This window comes from Varanus komodoensis, unplaced genomic scaffold (assembly GCF_004798865.1).
Source record: "Varanus komodoensis strain SLA01 unplaced genomic scaffold, ASM479886v1 scaffold6_4, whole genome shotgun sequence".
NCBI lineage: Eukaryota > Metazoa > Chordata > Lepidosauria > Squamata > Varanidae > Varanus > Varanus komodoensis.
In genome coordinates, this window is record NW_025336347.1 from 19273547 (window position 1) to 19292636 (window position 19090).

Genomic DNA, 19090 nt, shown 5'->3' on the forward strand with positions numbered 1-19090 from the left:
GGAGCCCAGAGTCATTCTGGCAGAGGAGGGCAAAGGAAGCCATACACAGCTGCCCCTTCTTTGGCCTGTGAGTGGGGCAAGGCTGGTCTCCCCCTTGCCTTGATGAGGAGTGCAGCTTCCCAGTGGCCACTGGTCCCCTCGCTGATGGCAGAGGCTGGAGTGTGATACGATCCCGATGTATTGTCGTTAGATCTGATCTGTGTGCGTAACAAGTTGCTCAGGGCGCAGCCACAGGGGCATGTTGATTCCCAGACTCACCTGCACCCAGGGCATACAGCAAGGCACGGTGGCGGCAACTGCCACCACTGCAGCATCCTGTGCCTTGCATGTCATCCAGATGGCCAGAACAGAACAGCGCAGGAAAGGGAGGGAGGCTGGGACACTGCCGGGACATGGCATAATCCATCAGCCCCAGCGCCCGTGCCTCCCCAGCCGCTGCACACCCTTTTCGCGTGCTCAGAGAGGCAGTTCTTTCTGTGCCGGCCGCAAGGGGAAGAGGCAGGTGCTTGGCCGTTAGAGTCCCAGTTCCAAACTCACGGGCCCTCGGAGCGCCCTTAATTAGCCAATGGTTTAGCTGACAAATTCATAAAGATCTCTCCTAGTTGTTCAAACAATGTTTCCAGAGTCATCCTCTGTAGCCTACCAGTAACAAGGTCAAGGAAGCTGATCCATGCATTCCATGGAGTGGGTGGCAGGATTCAAGACTGTATCATCTCAGACTGCAGAGGGGTGCATATTTATTATATTTTAATGCTTTTGCACTTCAAAGAAATAAAAAAATCAGACACTAGGGAGAAATGTTTAGCATTACCATCTTTCAGATGTGCAAATTTGCTACGTTCTGGGAGCTTTTTACTTAGAGGAGAGCTCAGAATTGTCATACACAGGGCCAGCACCGAGAGTGGGTGCAGCTGAGCACCGGCTGAGGGCCCACAGCCCAGCAGGGGGCCTCCTCTTTGCCAGGGCAACCTGCTTGCTCACCTGCCCCTTCCTCTGGACCAGACAATGAAGATGGTGAGGAAGCACTGCCTCCTTGTTCACCAGCATGCAGCCTGCCAAGCAAGCAAAGAGGGGTGAGAACAGGAAAGAGGATGAGGAAGAAGAGCAGCTGTTGAAAATGGGGATGAATGGAGAGATTCATGGAGGGAGGGGCCTGATGGGGCCTCAAACCCTGGCACCAGCACTGATCTCTCTCTCTCTCTTTCTCTCACATACACACATGCACCACCTCATTCTATGCAATATGTAGATGGTCTTGGGCACAAAACAAAACAAATTCCCCTTTAGACAAAGCTAACCCAGCACCTTACCTGCCATCCCTGTCCCAGTCATAGACGTCGATTTTCACCGTCCTGGAACACAAGTAACAAAGTGAGGAGGTAGAAGGTGAATTTCATGAGAAGGACTGTGTGCACTTGACCCCAGAGGAAAAATAAGGAAATATTAGAGATGCTGCAGAGTTTATACCCACTGTCAGTAAGTTATTTTTATGTTATGCTGCTCTACAGCCACACCAGAACCCCGTGCTAGTGCCCAAGGAGGGTAGCTGGATGGGAAGCATGCCTGAGAGGTGCCGGCTACCTTCCTCCTCCAGAAAACCAGAGGATCATGTGTTCCCCTCAGCAGTGGCTGCTCCTTAGGCTTGCCTGGAGGAATTTGGGCCTCATTCTCAGCTCCATCCAATGCTGGCTCTGTGAGTTTAAAGGCAATTAAACCTCAAGGGACCCCCTTGGTCTAAAAGCATTGAGCTGGTGTGTGAGATTTCCCTCTTCCATGGCGCGAGAATGGCAGTGCTGATGGGGCAATGAGCCATTCTCGGGGCCCTGAGAAACGCCCAACTCTGGAGTTGGCCCAGACGTCACACATACAAGCCAAGCCAGCATGCGCTCTGACCTGTCATAGTCCCCGTTGCACAGGGCACGCACAGGGATGGAGAACGGCTGCCACACTGGATTCAGGTTGTTCTTCACTACCTCCGTCTTGTGGCAGATGGTGAACCTGGAACCAGAGAGGGCTCATGGCAAAGGGTGCAAGAACCCAAGGGAGGGGCTACTGGCTGAGTACTCCTGCAGTGGGAACATGGATGCCAGGCCCTGTGCCGTTCTTCGCTATGTCCAAGGAGAAGGGAGAGCTTCAGCACACCCAGTCTTGTCCCAGCTGCTCAAATTCTCTTCCCGCACATGCACAAAGAGCGCACGAACCCTGCCTTGCCTCTGGTGAGCAGGGCCAGCCCGCCAGGTATGTGTTGTGCAGCAGCACATGAAAGGGCTGCATGCTGCTGGTGAATGTCGTGCTTTATTCTGCCGGAGAGGAAGAAAAGTGCTCATGGGATTCTTTGCCTCAGCCGCCCAAATAAGGACTCAGCTGGGGGCAGAGCATGCCATTTGCTGCTCTTCCTGAGGCAGCGGCATCCCTTGGGCCACAGTCTCCAGAGTCTCTGTGTGGATACTTCTGACTGCATATTTGGCTGTCGCAGCGGGGGTGGGGGAGGCTCCTTGTGACTCAGATCAAAGTGTGGAATATACTCTTTGCACTTTTCTGGGCTAAGCCGAAACCAGCTGGCTCTGAGTGCTGCACCAGACACTAAGCAGCTGCTGGGGCTTTTCTGGCCTCCCCCAGAGTCACTGAACGGACGGCCAAGGGCTGGGGCCAGGCCGTAGCCACCAGCAGTCTAGACTAGAGGTAGGCAACTTGCAGCTCTCAATCGTTTTGGCTCAGAACTCACATCATCCCTCAGTATTGGCCGAGCTGGCTGGGGTCAGTGGGAGTCCCAGGTCAAGACATCCCTGCTCTGAATACTTTCCCTGAGGCAATAATAACAACAAGGTAATACAATAAAGACAATAAATTGTACTCCTTGAGGCAACCCTCAATAAAGAAAAATTGTATTCCCTGAGGCAACCCTCCCCTGAAGAACACACACATGCCAGTAGTGACACGGGCAAGTGTTCCCTCCTCCCCTGCACGTGTGCCTTGAAACTCAATCCCCCTCATCCAGGACAGCTCTTGATCTGACTGCGAATACAAAAAGGTGGCTTAATGGGCTTGAGGCAATTCCCCCAAATGAGTGCCCTCCTAATGTTTTGGACTTCATCTTCCATCAGTCCCCGCCAACAGGCATTCTGGCAGTTGTAGTCCAAAGTGTCTGGAGGCACCAGACTGGGAAAGGCCCGGTTAAGGCCTGACTAATGTACGTTACTTGGTCTTGAGCATGCAGCTTGACCTTTGCAAGGAGTGAGTGTGAGTGAAAGGGACTGAGGAAAGCGAAGTGCCTGGAGACTGAGTCCAAGGCCCTGTCCGCTTCCTTGAATCAAAGCTGAGCCTTCAGTGTCTGTCCCAAATGCATGTTGCCAATTGCAGCACCCCAAAAGTAGTTGGCCAGAGGCAGACCCCAAGAACAGTTGCTGAGGGAGAGCTTTCTATTGCTGGTTGTCCACCCATCTAAAAAGAGGTTCTTTGAGGGAGAAGGCTTAAGAATTTTGAGGCAAAATGCGCCTGAGTCCACTCGGTTGCCCCACATTGGGCACCAGAAACTGTTACCGAATTCAGCCAGTCAACAGCTAGGGCAAACTCGGGTGGAGCCAAGACCCAAGTCAAAAGGAGCCTGAGACGAGACTTAGAGCCAAAACCAGCTTTATTCTAGTGCATTATAGAATAAAGGGAGACGAAAGGGGATATGCAGCCCAAAGCAGTGTCTCGAAAGTTGCACCCTGGTACATGCGTTTCATACCCTAAGCAATTGGGTCAACTAATACACATCTAATGCATCAACACATCCATGTAGCCATACCCCCACTGCTGTTAGCTTCAAAGAGTCCTTTCTTCTGTCAAGGACCAGACATTTCCCATGTCTATTTCTCATCTGCTTGAGATTCACACAGGCTTGCCATGTTCTTATTCCCTGCACATTTGCAACTTTCATGGTGGCTATAACCAGTTTCTACTGTCCCTTTGATTACTGTATTCGAGATCAGGCTAGTGTGTTAGCTGTGGGTTACACAAAGTTCATTTTGTTCTTATCCTCCCTCCCTTCTGGGACAGTATGACTGTGGTGTTTTTACAATGTGGCCTCCCTCTGGCCAACTATTCTTGGGGCCTTCCTCTGGCCTACTACTTTTGGGATGTTTTGGGGTGCTGCAATTGGCAACAGGCACAAGACATGTTTTGGCCCATGGACCTGGACTGGAGACAGGAAGGCACAAAGCTAAGGCACAAGCCTCAGCCTCTGCTCAAGGAACCAAGGCTTGCCCACCTTGGGCCTAGCTGCTCCTCTCAGTGCCTGTGCTTACCACAAAATGGTGGCTATTCTCTCTTCACAAGACCAGGGAGCACTGAGCATATTCCTGGATGTAAATAAATGTAAACATACTGGTATTTTTGTCTGACACAGCCTCCCCCAATCTGGTGCCCTCTAGGTGTCAGAGTGGAGGATTCTGGGAGTTGCAGTCCATCTGGAGGGAACCAGGCCGGTCTCACAAAATGACCACATGTTTCCACCTCAGAATGTATTGGAGGGAACAACTGTGGTCTAGTGGCTTGATAATGCATGTCAGCACATCCCTCTAACTTCCTGTAACCCTGAGATGGTGAAAAGACAGATCAGATAGAGAACTGGTGGACAGAAAAACAAACTTGCTGCTTCACAGGGGAAGCAGCTTCCCAGCAAACTTGTGGGTGTCTGTGGATGATAGGGATCCAGATGTGTCTGGTAAGCTGGATGCCAGGGCCTCAAAAGTGACATCTCTTGCGTACGTGCCATCCTCGTTGCTGCGGTAGAAGACAAGGAAGGGGTCAGATTTGCCAAAGAAATCCTTCTTGTCAAGCTTGTTGGCACACAGCTGCATGGTGACAATGTCCTGCAACAAAAACATTCCATCAGAACAAGAAATAGATGCAGTGACACTTTCTAAATAGCACTACTGAAACAATACTAAAAGGAGGGATGTGTTTGCCCGTGTGTGCATCAGTGCAATAGTGGCACGACTGCACAACGTAGAGAACTGGAAATTGGCATGTATCCTAAGGGAAGCCTATAGGCTTGCACCTCTGGATTATTTGGTATCTAAAATGCAATAATTAAATGTGTCCATGGGGTTGAAGCCCACAGTGATATCTTCAGTCAGTAGGGGCACATTTTGCTAAGCAGTAGACAGCTTTGCAGTTAATACAGTTTGAAACCAGGGGAGAATGGTGTGTGAGGCGACTCGGTGTGCTTGCCGCAGACAATGTGGGGTAGCTCAGTCCTCAAAAGGCTGGACCTCAGCGTCCTTTCAGGTCAAAGCAAGCCACGTGGTGGGGTATGATCTCACTTTCTCAACCAGGGCCCCAGAACTGCTGAGCCCCCACTGGCCAGTGAGCTCTGGGTCCCACCTATGCAGCATTTATCACACACTGTGGCTTTAAGCAGACGGTTGAGACCCTCCTTTGGCCATTACTTCACCCCTCAGTGCCCTCACTAGCCAGGCCTGGCCACTGTGGGAAGAATCCTTTTAAATGTGCTGTGAAAGAAGTAATAGTTAAAAATGAAGGGCAGTTCTTCATACTAGAATATATGACAGAGAATTACGGAATTGTTTTAATATAAAGCTTGTGAGTCTTAGAACAAAACTGCAGTGGGTGGTTGAAAACTCATTTGTTTTCCTTCAGTTAACCCCTGTAACTTCTCTGTCATAGCTTCTTCTCTTTTATAGGTGGTTTCACATTACATATGTGAGGAACACTGCATTATTATTATTTTTTAAATCTAGTTCTATGGAGACCAAGGCCACATTCATCCACACTATTGTTTTCCCTATAACTATTGCTGCATGCGAAAGCTGACAGGAAGAAAATGGATGCATTCAAAACACGGTGCTGGAGGACAGCTTTGTGAACACCCTGAATCGACAGAATGACAAACAAGCGGGTCCTGGATCAAAGCCAGCCAGAGCTTTTCCTGGAAGCAGAAATTATGAAACTGAAGGTGTTATACTTCGGGCACCTCATGAGAAAGCAAGACTCACTGGAGAAAGAAGTAATGCTAGAGAAAGTTGATGGCAGAAGAAGAGGAAGACCGACTGTGAGATGGATCAGCTGCTGAAAGGGAGCCCTAGGCCCGAGTTTACAAGGGCTGGGCTGTGAAGAACAGGACCATTTGAAGGCTATTCCTTTATAGGGCCGCCATAAGCCAGAGATGTTGTCAGCACACAACAACAACAACAATCAGGGGTTTAGAACAATTAGCCAAAGGGGCGAGAAAAGCCTCCTTTCATTTAAGAAGTAGGACTATGTATGAAAAAAACCATTTCCCCCCAAGAATCTGTTTCGGCAATATAATAAGCCCTCTGACTCAGCTGTGTAAATATATGTAGCAATGGGGATTCAAAAGCCCAACTGAGTACCAAACTGTCATATCTGATTTATGTACATTATTACACAGTCATGTCTTGGGGTATTTCCAGACCAAGGGCTCCTAGCAATGCAAAGGAAAGGTTATCACCAGTTATTCCACCTTTTTCATTTCCTTAGGACATCTTGTGTGGTAAGGAAAGAAGATGAAAGCCATGGTGGGAACCCACAGGACAATGGCAAAGCAGAAGAGCTCATCATCTGGAGCCCCGCAAAGTGTCAGGAACAAGGCAGTGTGATGGCACAATAAAAGCCCCGTCTGGGAGCTTTCGTAAGGTTATGTTCCTCTTATTGGCTGGCCAAGCTGCCCTTTCCATGGAGGGGCTGCTTCCCTCTCCCTGTTCCTCCTGCTGTCTTCTGCCAGGTCCCAGTCCTGCAAACCGTTTCCCCCAGGGGCAAACCTGTCGGAGGACAATGGACAACTCACCCGGCAGTTGCTGAGCTCTTCTGCAGACAGCAAGATGGTGCCACACTTTTTTCCTGGAACCCCCCTAAAGAGAGAAACTTAGAGTCAGCTCAAAAGGACTCTTCCCGGGTTACTACCAGGAAGGCCTAACTCAGGCATCTGAGTACATTCCATAAAGTGGATTATAGTCCATGAAAACTGATTCCAGAACAAAATCACTAGGGTTTCAGATGCCTTAAAGCCTCGGGGGGGGGGGGGGTTGCTGCAAGAGACCCAAATTGGCTACCCCTCTGGAAAATGGAATGCATGCAAGCATTGATAACACTGGTGTGGTAGGTATAAATGGCCAGAGGAGAAAGTTTAACTATTCCACTTTGCATGAATTACCATACATACAAGGGCTTTCCTGTAGCAGCGGCCTTGTCTGGGCACTCTCTTCACCTGTGATTTGGTACTGAAAGGGTGTCAAAAATCAAAGTCTTTTACTTGCTCATCTTGATTAAAAGGGTGATTTATGATTTTGCTTGGTAAAAATCGAGGTAAAGAGCAAGGGCTGCAAATGTAGAATCCTTTCTTATTCTGCGCCAAGTAACTTCCAGAAGGCATTGCTCAGATAGCTGAACAATAATGAAAGTGTTCAAGTCAAAATTCCCTTGGCCATGCAGGCCCATGCATAAGGAAATACTAGCATGACACAGCCCTTACTGGACAGCATCAAACCACAACCTGATCTTCGGGTAGCATGATGCAGAGTTGGGGACTCACACCCTCACCCCTACCCCCAGCAATATTACGAAGATATAACCGCCTTATTTGCTTTGATTGTCCCCCAAAATGGCCATAGTCAGCGAGAAAGAAACAATGATAATCAAACTGCATTGGGATTGAGACCCTTTGCTTGGAGAAGACATGGGGGTGGTGGGGGGAAAACAGAGGAAGGGCTGGCTGCTATGGTATTCATGACCCCAATTCCCTCCACAGTATGGCAATTGCCTGTAAATCAGTGTGACCACGGCATCATCATATCCCGAATTTGTGTACCTGAAATGGGCAGCGGTGAGAGGCGTGCTCTGTCAGAAGGAATGAATGCTGAAGGGTGAGATGAGTTGTCCCAGGGGACCCCACTTTGCCCTGGTTGCCTGCTCAAAATCCAAGGAGGTTCCATCAGACCCTTGCAGAAGAGCAAAAGGCCGATGCGGCCAGGCACTGGGGACTGTTCTTGGCTTAAGCACTTCTCACCCAAATCCTGCAGCCCATATAGAGGATTGCTAACGCAGCTGGGTGCAAGTTCAGACACTGAGATGGGAGTCGTCTTCTGCCACATCTCTCTGCGGAGCTGAACTGCACTCCCAACTAGGACTGCTCATCAGTGAACTGTTTTAATCAATCAATTAACTGGGTAGCTGTGAACTAATTAACAGATTACTTGACATGAGAAACACAAAAGTTTCAATGCATAACAAGCATTCCCTTTTCCAGATCCTGAGCTGAGCAGGGCTGTTAAGGATGGGACGTTTTGGAGGGCGATTCATGCATAGGGCCCCCATCCAGTCAGAGCTGACAGCACACAACAACAAAGCATATAATTGAACAAAGCAGAGCACAATATTAGAAGGAAATGTTGCGTTGATACTTCTCTTCTTTAGGACCCTCAGGAATACCCAATATCCCCTGTCCCACAGAGACAAAGCAAGAACAAAAGCCACCCAGCACACGTCACTGCATGCCGCAACCCCGCAAGGTGCTAACGAGGCCACTGCCAACGCAAGAGATTGCCACAAGGACTCACGTGAGGGGCCGCTCCAGGCGACCTCTTTGGGAGCCTATTACCTCACCGAGTGCCACAAAGGCTTGTCCTAGGAAGTCCTGCAAGAAAGAGAAGACTTTTCCATATAAGGCATTCACTGTGCTCTCCTGAGTCCTCACAGTTGTTTCCAGGTGCTTTACATGACATCCTCCTGCCCCAGGGCCTTTCCTGTGGTGCTTTGCAACCAGTTCTGTGGCTTTTTTTTTAAATTGAGGAAAGACCAGTAGTATTTGGAAATGGTGCTATGAAATGCTGGTGTATTTATGCTGTTTTGCTAGGATGCAGCCCCTCCCTGTAATTGTGTAATGGAACATACAGAAAGACAGAGAAAGAAAATCTGGAGGGGAAACATGTGTAAAAGACTGGTTCCGAATCCCACAAATAATCTGGAAGGGCAAACATGGGTAAATCGGTGGTTAAAAGCCTCATGTAGAGAAGCCCGGAAGGAGAGGGAGAGATGGCTAAGGCAGAGGACAACAGGAGGTGCAGAGAAGGAACTGCAGCTCATCTCCATACTCTGCTGTCCCTGACTTTGCTCAATATATTTATGAATTTCATATTTATTCACCAGCTTGATGTTTAAGTTCCGAATATGATAGCATTTTTGGTTAGGGGAATGTTTTCCCATTAATATTCCATTTGATACTATTGCATTTGTTCCGTACGAAGATGCTGTTAGTCCTGCTAGGCTTCCATTGGGAAATCAGGAGAAAAATAAACGGTGACAAGGAGGAAGATGCTTTCCTGCAGTGACGGAGAGTCCTGTCACCAGAAACCTTATCTCTTCCTCACATCGATCCTGTGCAGAGCGCGCCGCTTGTGCTCTTCAGTGGCCGCCGTTCTGCTTTCAGTGGGAGTGAGCAGAGGGCCCACAGAAGCAGGAGGCAGAGTGTGTCCTGGACAGGACTCAGCAGGGAAAGGGGCCCCGGATGAGAGTGCCCTCTCTTACGACGCGCTGCACGGGGATGCCTGGACACAGTTTTGAACGCCCTGCATCTCCAGGCTCTGTCTGAGAACAGGCAGTTCCTGAGTTACGAACGCCCAAGTTACAAACAACCCGCACTTATGAACAAACTGCCATAAAGCCTATTAATTAAAAAAATTCTGCAGAAAATCGTCACCGACATAAAGAGGAGTCAAAAGTGGAGAGAGGAAGGCCTGTAAAACCTTCCTGCCCCAGCCATCCAGAGAGTTAAATCTGTCAGGCATTTCCTTGCTGCTAAGAGGAGGGCCCTAATGAGTTGGGGTAGGGGGGGATAGTTGTGCTTTTTCCACTTTCACGGGGTCCTGTGCCCCTAACCCCATGAACATGGAGGGCCAACCGGACTTCTCCAACCTGGTGGCCTTCAGAGGCATTTGGACCACAACTCCCAGAATTCCTATCTGGCAGAGCCATTGACTGAGAATTCTGGGTGTTGTTGTCCAAATGTGTCTGGAAGGCACAAGTTTGGGGAAGGTTAGTGCCAACCATATGTGCTCCAAATTACCTACAAATTCGACTTAAAGATGAATTTTCATTTTCTCAGGAAAGGGGCTTGTTTGTAACCTGGGGGCTGCCTGGATGCACATGCAGGCAAGCTGTCTTTCCCTGCTGATCCCCAAGCTGGGAAGCTTCCGGACAAGGCTTTTAAGGTGCAGTCAACCACCTTCACTGCAGAGTTGTATGTGTGGTGGGGGGGAAGATAGGATGTCCAGACATCATTTTCTCATTTGTAACCCTCCTGTCCTTTCCCACCATTTCTTTTGATACCTTTCTTGTAGCATAACAACCATTTCACAGGAAAGGACCGACAACCAACACAGCACCTTTGGCTCAGCAATACTGTTGCCATCAGGCTACAAGCAACCCCAGTCTGATTCTGGCCCAATTCTACCACCAGAGGACCACATGGCCGCTTCAGAGAGCTGGAGGCAACTTACCTTCTGCAAGTCATGTCAGGAATTGCAACATGGAAAGAAAAGCAAGGAAAGAGATGTTAGTGACTTCTCCCCACTTCTCCTGAGACATTCCTAAGGTGCTCCTATATCGCCTTTTTTTTTTTTTTTTGGTTTTGGTTTCCTCACCTTGCTCTGACTCAGCAAGTCATGAATGCACCAGAACCAAAGCAGAGGTGGAATGTTTATTTATCTAGAAAAATTGCACAAATATTGCAGGAAAAATTGGATGCTGTCTCAAGGGATTCCTGGACAAAAGGAGTTTTGAGAAGAAATGCAAAGGGTGGATGAAAGTGAGGCCATCATGCAAAGACTTTATGAAAGGCAGCTCCAAGAATAAAGGCAAACTCCTTTATTCAGGGAGAAGATAACTTCTGGAAGGTGAAAATTGAGAAAGGTGGAGGAACAGTGGTGACAGGAAGGGATCTGTTGATATGAGTGTGGAGAGATAAGAAATGAGCGAAGGCCTTGGAGGCTTTTTAAGGTAAGATGGACCTAATCATGGAAGAAAGCAAAGCAAAAGATAGATGCCTGCTTCGGTAGACAGAATGAGGATGCAGTCCTATGCATGCTGAAACAAAAACCATGCTGGCTGGGAATGGGGGGAATTAGGACTTCTTTCTGTCTGAACATGGATATTGTGCCTGGACTCACCTTTGGAACTATGGCAAGACGTATTTCCCTAACCTAATTCCCTCTAGAGGTGTTGGCCTGCATGGCCAAAAACACAAGCTGATGACTGTTGAAACGCATTATGGAAAAACACATTCTAGACCCAGAGAAAACTCCTGTACCTTTAAGAATGGCATCGGAAGGCAGTTTCATCAGGTGCTTTTGTGGAGGGCTTTCAGAATCAGTGCTAGTGCTAACAATCAGAAGGCATTGTGCAGCCTTTCCAGCTTTTTCTTTCTTTCTTCTTCCGTGGTTAAAAAAAGACAGATGAAGAGGTAAGGAAAGCACAGCAGGGCCATGAGTGGAAGATGCTGTTGATTCCCCCCAGTTAAAAAAAAAAAACATTAATGAGGGAGAGCAGTAGCACAATAAAGGACTTACCTGGCAATACCCCTAAGATGAGACTTTCATTGTGCCATTGCTCTTCCCCATTCATGGCATTTTATGGTGATTCCAGATGTCCTCATCATATCCATTCTGCATCTTCCTACTGCATCTTCCATCTTTTTTCTTTGCAAGAAAAAATCAGTTGAAAGAAAGACGGAATAGTTGCACAGTACCTGCAGACTGTTAGCATGAGGAGTGTCCTGTCTGGAAGCAGACAAGGTGTTGTGTCTAAGGAATTATTGGGGCTTTCAGCAGAAACTAAACTGGTTCTTCATTCTATTTTGCAATGCAAGTTAAAGGTGAATTTCACAAGAGATATCAACAGACAGAGTGATACTGATCCGCATCTATGGAGCATCATGGCTAATGGCTGCTTTAAGAAGTTTAGAAAGTGTGCTCACTAGACATCGACATCACTGCCACTGCCACTGCCACCACCATCTTTATCCACACAGAGAACTTCAGCTGTGGGGTGCTTTAGAAATGAAGTTAATTATAACAGTGATGATGATATCTCTGTAATAGTTTTTGCCCTCACAGCCCAGCTGACTTCCTGATTACATGCAATTCTCAAAGGTGCAGAAGACTCTTGCAGCACTTGCACTTGGAAACCCTCTCTAGAATATCAGGGAAGCCACCCCCAAAATACAGCAGGTAGGGAAAAAGGTATGTCCGCATGTCTGAAGATGGCAAGCTGGGAGAAGGAACAGGGGGGTGGGGGTGGGGAACAGGGGACCATGCTGGTTTCCTTGATGTCCAGGCACACAATGGGATTATGTTTTCAAGATATTCCTGCAGCCTGAGGACTAGGATGTTGTTGCACTGAATAGCCAGTTGCCTGGGGAACCTGGATCGGTGGGAATTGCATGACATAGCTGTATGTCCTTTGGTCTCTGTGTGTGTGTGTGTGTGGAAAGCACAAAATTATTTCATTCCATCCACAGTCAGAGACTCTTTTAGACTTAGCTAACTGGATATTCTGGGTCCTAAGTATATAACAACCCCACCCCCACCTCTGTTGGGGAGTTACAGTGGAAGCAGGATGGGGAAGAGGGGTGAAAACAGTACTCACATGCTTGGGAAGATTGCAGGTTTTGGAGTCCACATTGTAACTAGAAAAACACAGAGAAAATAGGTTGACAACTCTGGGGTAGGGCATCCCAAACTCTGGGCAGAGCCTAGCATTTGCTGTCTGGGACAAGAGCAATGAAGAACTGAACGGAGAAGCAAGCAGAGAGAGATAAGAGAAAGAAGGTCAGGATGGACACAGAAGCAACTCACACGTCAAAACGCAGGTTCTGCTTCTCCTCAAAGTAATAGTCAAGGACAAATTTCCGGACAAAATCTGGGTTCAGCGTGTTGTCAATCACTTCCGTACGACCAAACTGAGAACAGAGAAGAGTAAAATGGCTAAAGAGTTGCCATGTCTACCTCTATGGCTTGGAAGAGTAATTGGTTTCATTTCCACCGCTCCTGTTTCCTCATCTAAGGTTAGCAGCTTTAGGGCCTAACTGATTAGTCTTGGAATCAGGGTGAGAAGACCAGTTGTCAGAGTGGCTGTCTTGCTTATGCAGAGCCCGGCTCTCTTTGTGGTCCCGCTATTTGTTGGTCGTTGCTGCTGCATGCTATCTAGCCGTCTCCAACTTACGGTGAACCTGAGAATGAGTGTCTGCAAACTGCTCTCTCCTGGACTGCTCTGCTCAGTTCTTGTAAACTCAAGTCTGTGGCTTCCTTTTTGGAATCTGACCATCTCATATTTGGTCTTCTTTTGCTATAGCACTATTGTCTCCTTCAGTGAGTCTTGCCTTCTCGTGATATGTCTGCAGCTTCATCTTTATCACTTTTGCTTCTGGGGAAAGTTCTAGCTTGATTTCATCTAGGACCCGCTTGTTCAGCTGTAGACAATACCCTCATGCAGTCAAAAGAGAGTGAAGGTCCAAGCAGAAACTGCATAACACAAAGTATCTCTTAAGCTTTAGTTTGTTCCCTAACTGACTGCCATGAAAGAAGAGTGGCCATCAGACTGACTCCATCTGGGTTTCTTTCACGCTGCCCCTTCTATTCTCACCGGTCTTCTGCTCCTGCTCCCTCGAGGCCTTGACAACTCCTTTTACCTCCCTGTCCCTGTCTGGCTCAGAAGCGGCTCCCGTGTTTACTTGGGGCACATCTGCAAGGGTACTGAGCCCAATTCCTACAGCTCCCAAACTGAGCTAGGGATAAGGTGGCTTTCAATATCAATAAGGCAACGGCATTCACATGCCCTGCGCAAAATGAGGCCCTCCCTCTGCAAAAGGTCAGGAGAAGCTATGAACACCACTGAAGCTGTGAAAGGGGTACCTACCATGCTCCAAAGAGGCTGCATCTGCCTCATCTCCTACCACAGTAGCGAGGTCACATCTCCAGGTTGCAGCCTCAGAACTGAAGGACTTCCCAAATGCAGGGCTGTGCCAACACCATATGGATCGGGTGAGGCAACAGTGGGCCACTTGCCAGTCAGGGCTGGGGCTTTCATAAACAACAATGGCCTGGATTGCTGACTTATGGCAGGGCGATTGCCCCACAAGTCCTTCTGTGGCTTGCTGTAACACATGTGTGAGAACTAAGAAGCATGGGACAACTCCTCACCTCTCGCCATTCCTTGTCTGCAGTTCCTTGGAGATAGAGAATCACAACTGCAAGGACAGATGTCAAAAAATGCATTCAGGAGAAGAGGCATAAGCTTTAATCCCACCCACACACATCTCCCATGTAATTAGAATTTTTTAAAAGATGTGAATACACAGAACAGTGGTATTTTCCATGCCACTCACAATGCACCTTGGGGCTTACATACACAGCTGGGCATAACAGCACTCTCTCAAACATTTCCAAGGAAAAGACCAAAGCAGTGGCTCCAATGTCAGTGGGCTTAGGTTGAATTTTAAAGGATCTGTCCATGGTGCTGACCCTATAGTCTGTAAAGCATGATTAATCACCGTGGAAATCTCCTTAAAAGTTCAGACTAAACCTCAGAGAGGCTATACTGCCCCACTGACTTTGGAGACATCAAACTTTGCTGCTGTGTTCAGTTCAAACAGACTATTGCCTTTCCAGGGGCAAACCTTCAAAAGGCTTGATTTACTGGCTTGCGGAAGAAGCTCATGGAAATTTTATAGTTCAGTGACAGAGCTCTCTGGGAGAGAAGCTTTAACTTGGAGCCCTGTTGGACCCAAAGAGCTTCCTGGCCTCTTCCAACTCTACTATTCTGTAAGTCTACAAGCGCATGCTTTTCTAGCAGGAAAAGCCCCCAATACTAATCAGTGTGGGCTCAGGGCGTTAGACCTCTTGCAGCCCAAGGACTAAATTCAATTTCTGAAAGGTTCCCAGGAACCACATTTCCCTGGTTAGTGAGGAAAAATGCAAAAGGAAATGGGGGCAAAAGGCCAAAAATACCAATGTATTCTAAAGTTCTGATTGTCAGTAACTGAGCTTTATGACATCTAAGGCATTTCAACCTTTTAGAATAGTGAGATGCTCAAGGAAATGATTGGTGGTTGGAGAAAGAAGGTGGGGCTGGGGAAGGCGGTGTGGCCCTCTGGGGGACCCTTGAGGGCTGGATTTTGCCCAGAGGCCTATGGTTCAACACCACTGGAATAGACAATATGGAGCTTGACAGAGCAATAGTCTGATCTGAGGGCAGCAACTTGGATTCCCAGGGAATATGGCACAAATTGGTTAACTCCTGTGATATCACAAACACCCTTCTCCTCTGGAGGTGTTTGGAAATTGTTTTAAATGCATTTCAGTTTTGTTTGATAAGGATGAATCTTCAACAGGTAAATGTGAACATGTTGTTGTTGTTGTTGTTAGTTGTGAAGTTGTGTCCGACCCATCATGCCCCCATGGACAACATTCCTCCAGGCCTTCCTGTCCTCCACCATCCCCTGGAGTCCATTTAAGCTCACGCCGACTGCTTCAGTGACTCCATCCAGCCACCTCATCCTCTGCCACCCCCTTCTTCTTTTGCCATCTATTGTTCCCAGCATTAGGCTCTTCTCCAGGGAGTCCTTCCTTCTCATTAGGTGGCCAAAGTATTTGAGTTTCATCTTCAGGATCTGGCCTTCTAAAGAGCAGTCAGGGTTGATCTCCTCTAGGACTGACCGGTTTGATCGCCTTGCGGTCCAAGGGACTCGCAGGAGTCTCCTTCAGCACCACAATTCAAAGGCCTCAATCCTTTGGCGCTCAGCCTTCCTTATGGTCCAGCTTTCACAGCCATACATTGCAACTGGGAAAACCATAGCCTTGACTATATGCACTTTTGTTGGCAGGGTGATGTCTCTGCTTTTTAGTATGCTGTCTAGATTTTTTTTTCCGATTTATATTCTGCCGTTTTCCTACAAAGGGCTCAAGGCAGCTTACATCATTATCCTCCTTCATCTTATTCCCACAACAACAACCCTCTGAGGTAGGTTGGGCTAAGAGTCTGCGACTGGCCCAAAGTCACCCAGCTGGCTCCATGGCTGAGCGGGGACTAGAACCCAAATCGCCTGAGTTCCAGTCCCACGCTCTTAACCACTACACCACACTGGCTCTCCTCACAGGGTTGCCATAGCTTTGCCATAGCTTTCCTCCCCATGAGCAAGCATCCTGTAATTTCTTGGCTGCAGTCCCCGCCTGTGGTGATCTTGGAGCCCAGGAAAATAAAATCTGTCACTACCTCCATTTCTTCCCCATCAATTTGCCAGGATTTGAGAGGACCGGATGCCATGATCTTACTTCTCTTAATGTTGAGTTTCAAGCCAACTTTTGCGCCCTCCTCCTTCAACCGCATCAAGAGGCTCTTTAGTTCCTCTTCACTTTCTGCCATTAGAGTGGTATCACCTGCATACCTGAGGTTGTTGATATTTCTCCCAGCAATCTTAATTCCAACTGGTGATTCATCTAGCCCCACCTTTCTCATGATGTGCTCTGCATATAAGTTAAATAGACAGGACGACAGTATACAGCCTTGCTGAACTCCTTTCTCAATTTTGAACCAATCAGTGGTTCTGTGTCCAGTTCTCACTGTTGCTTCTTGACCCAGATATAGGTTTCTCAAGAGACAAATAAGATGGTCTGGTACTCCCATCTCTTTAAGAACTTGCCACAATTGGTTGTGATCCACACAATCAAAGGCTTTAGCATAGTCAATGAAGCAGAAGTAGATGTTTTTCTGGAACTCTCTAGCTTTCTCCATGATCCAGCGTATGTTGGCAATCTGATCTCTAGTTCCTCTGCCTCTTCGAAACCCTGCCTGTACTTCCGGTAGTTCTCGGTCCACATACTGCTGAAGCCTAGCTTGTAGGATTTTGAGCATAACTTTGCTAGCATGTGAAATGAGTGCAATGGTGTGGTAGTTTGAACATTCCTTGGCATTGCCCTTCTTTGGGATCGGAATGTAAACTGACCTTTTCCAATCCTGTGACCACTGTTGAGTTTTCCAAGTTTGCTGGCATATTGAGTGTAGCACTTTTACTGCATCGTCTTTTAAGATTTTGAATAGCTCAGCTGGAATACTGTCACCTCCACTAGCTTTGTTGTTGCTCAGTCTTCCTAAGGCCCATTTGACTTCACATTCCAGGATGTCTGGCTCAAGGTCAGTGACCACCCCATCGTAGTTATCAGGGACGTTAAGCTCTTTCTTGTATAGTTCTTCTGTGTGATCTTGCCACCTCTTTTTAATCTCTTCTGCCTCTGTTAGATCCCTGCCATTTTGGTCCTTTATCATGCCCATCTTTGCATGAAACGTTCCCTTCATATCTCCAATTTTCTTGAAGAGATCTTTGGTCCTCCCTGTTCTATTGTTTTCTTCTATTTCTTTGCACTGCTCATTTAAGAAGGCATTCTTATTTCTTCTAGCTATTCTCTGGAATTCTGCATTCAATTGTTTGTATCTTTCTCTTTCTCCCTTGCCTTTCTCTTCCCCTCTTTCCTTAGCTATTTGTAAAGCTTCCTCAGACAGCCATTTTGCTTTCTTGTATTTCTTTTTCTTTGGGATGGTTTTAGTTGTTACCTCTTGTACAATGTTGCAAACCTCTGTCTATCGATCTTCAGGCACTCTGTCTATCAGATCTAATTCCTTAAATCTATTTGTCACCTCTACTGTATATTCATCAGGGATATGATTTAGGCCATACCTGAGTGGCCTAGTGCTTTTCCCTACTTTCTTCAATTTAAGCCTAAATTTTGCAACCAGAAGCTCATGATCTGAACCACAGTCAGCTTCGGGTCTAGTTTTTACTGACTGTATAGAGCTTCTCCATCTTTGGCTGCAGACCACATAGTCAATCTGATTTCTGTGTTGACCGTCTGGTGATGTCCATGTGTAGAGTCATCTCTTGGGTTGTTGGAAAAGAGTGTTTGCTATGACCATCGTATTCTCTTGACAAAATTCTACCAGCCTGTGCCCTACTTCATTTTGTACTCCAAGGCCAAACTTGCCTGTTATTCCAGTTATCTTTTGGCTTCCTACTTTAGCATTTCAATCCCCCATGATGATAAAGACATCATTTCTTGGTGTTAATTCTAGAAGGTGTTGTAGGCCTTCATAGAACTGGTCAACTTCAGCCTCTTCAGCACCGGTGGTTGGGGCTTAGACTTGGACTACTGTGATGTTGAATGGTTTGCCTTGGATTTGAACTGAGATCATTCTGTCATTTTGGAGACTGTATCACAGAACTGCTCTTCCTTCTCTTTTATTGACTATGAAGGCTACTCCATTTCTTCTGAGGGATTCTTGCCCGCAGTAGTATACCTGATGGTCATCTGAATTAAACTCACCCATTCCTGTCCATTTTAGTTCACTGATTCCTAAGATGTCAATGTTCAGTCTTGTCCTCTCTTGTTTGACCACATCCAGCTTGCCTTGATTCATGGATCTTACATTCCAGGTTCCTATGGAGTATAGATCTTTGCAGCATTGGACTCTCCTTTCACCACCAGATACATCTGCAACTGAGTGTCCTTTCAGCTTTGGCCCAGTCGCTTCATTCTTTCTGGCACTACTAGTACTAGCCCTCCGCTCTTCCCCAGTAGCATATTGGACACCTTCCGACCTGAGGGGCTCATCTTCCGGCGCCCTATCTCTTTGCCTTTTGGTACTGTCCATGGGGTTTTCATGGCAAAGATACTGGAGTGGGTTGCCATTTCCTTCTCCTGTGGATCACGTTTTTCAGATATCTCTGCTATGACCTGTCCGTCTTGGGTGACCCTGCATGGCATAGCTCATAGCTTCATTGAGCTACGCAAGCCCCTTCACCATGACAAGGCAGTGATCCATGAAGAAGAGGTGAACATGGCACTTAGGAAAAAATAAATAAACAGAAGGCAGCTCATTTGAAACATGGTGAGAAGGACAAGACAGATGGATCTTGGAACCTTCGAGTCACTCATACAGCTCCTCTTTAAAATGTGAAATTTGGAGGAAGCCAGACTTACACCCCTGGAGCAGAGCTTGCTGTGATTTCTGTTTATACATT

At 47.4% G+C, this 19090-nt stretch overlaps 1 protein-coding gene across 1 annotated transcript in view; it reads right to left on the minus strand.

Moving 5' to 3' along the window:
• Positions 1-19090, minus strand: part of CPNE9 (copine family member 9) — a 59181-nt gene that overhangs the window by 22834 nt on the left and 17257 nt on the right. Inside the window, exons 4-12 of the mRNA XM_044451713.1 lie at positions 14220-14266; positions 12876-12979; positions 12667-12706; positions 10521-10523; positions 8583-8659; positions 6815-6878; positions 4753-4856; positions 1894-1998; positions 1311-1352 (exon numbers count right to left, since the gene is read on the minus strand). Coding sequence (XP_044307648.1) covers positions 1311-1352; positions 1894-1998; positions 4753-4856; positions 6815-6878; positions 8583-8659; positions 10521-10523; positions 12667-12706; positions 12876-12979; positions 14220-14266 — 586 coding nt within the window. The remainder of the gene's footprint in view (positions 1-1310; positions 1353-1893; positions 1999-4752; positions 4857-6814; positions 6879-8582; positions 8660-10520; positions 10524-12666; positions 12707-12875; positions 12980-14219; positions 14267-19090) is intronic.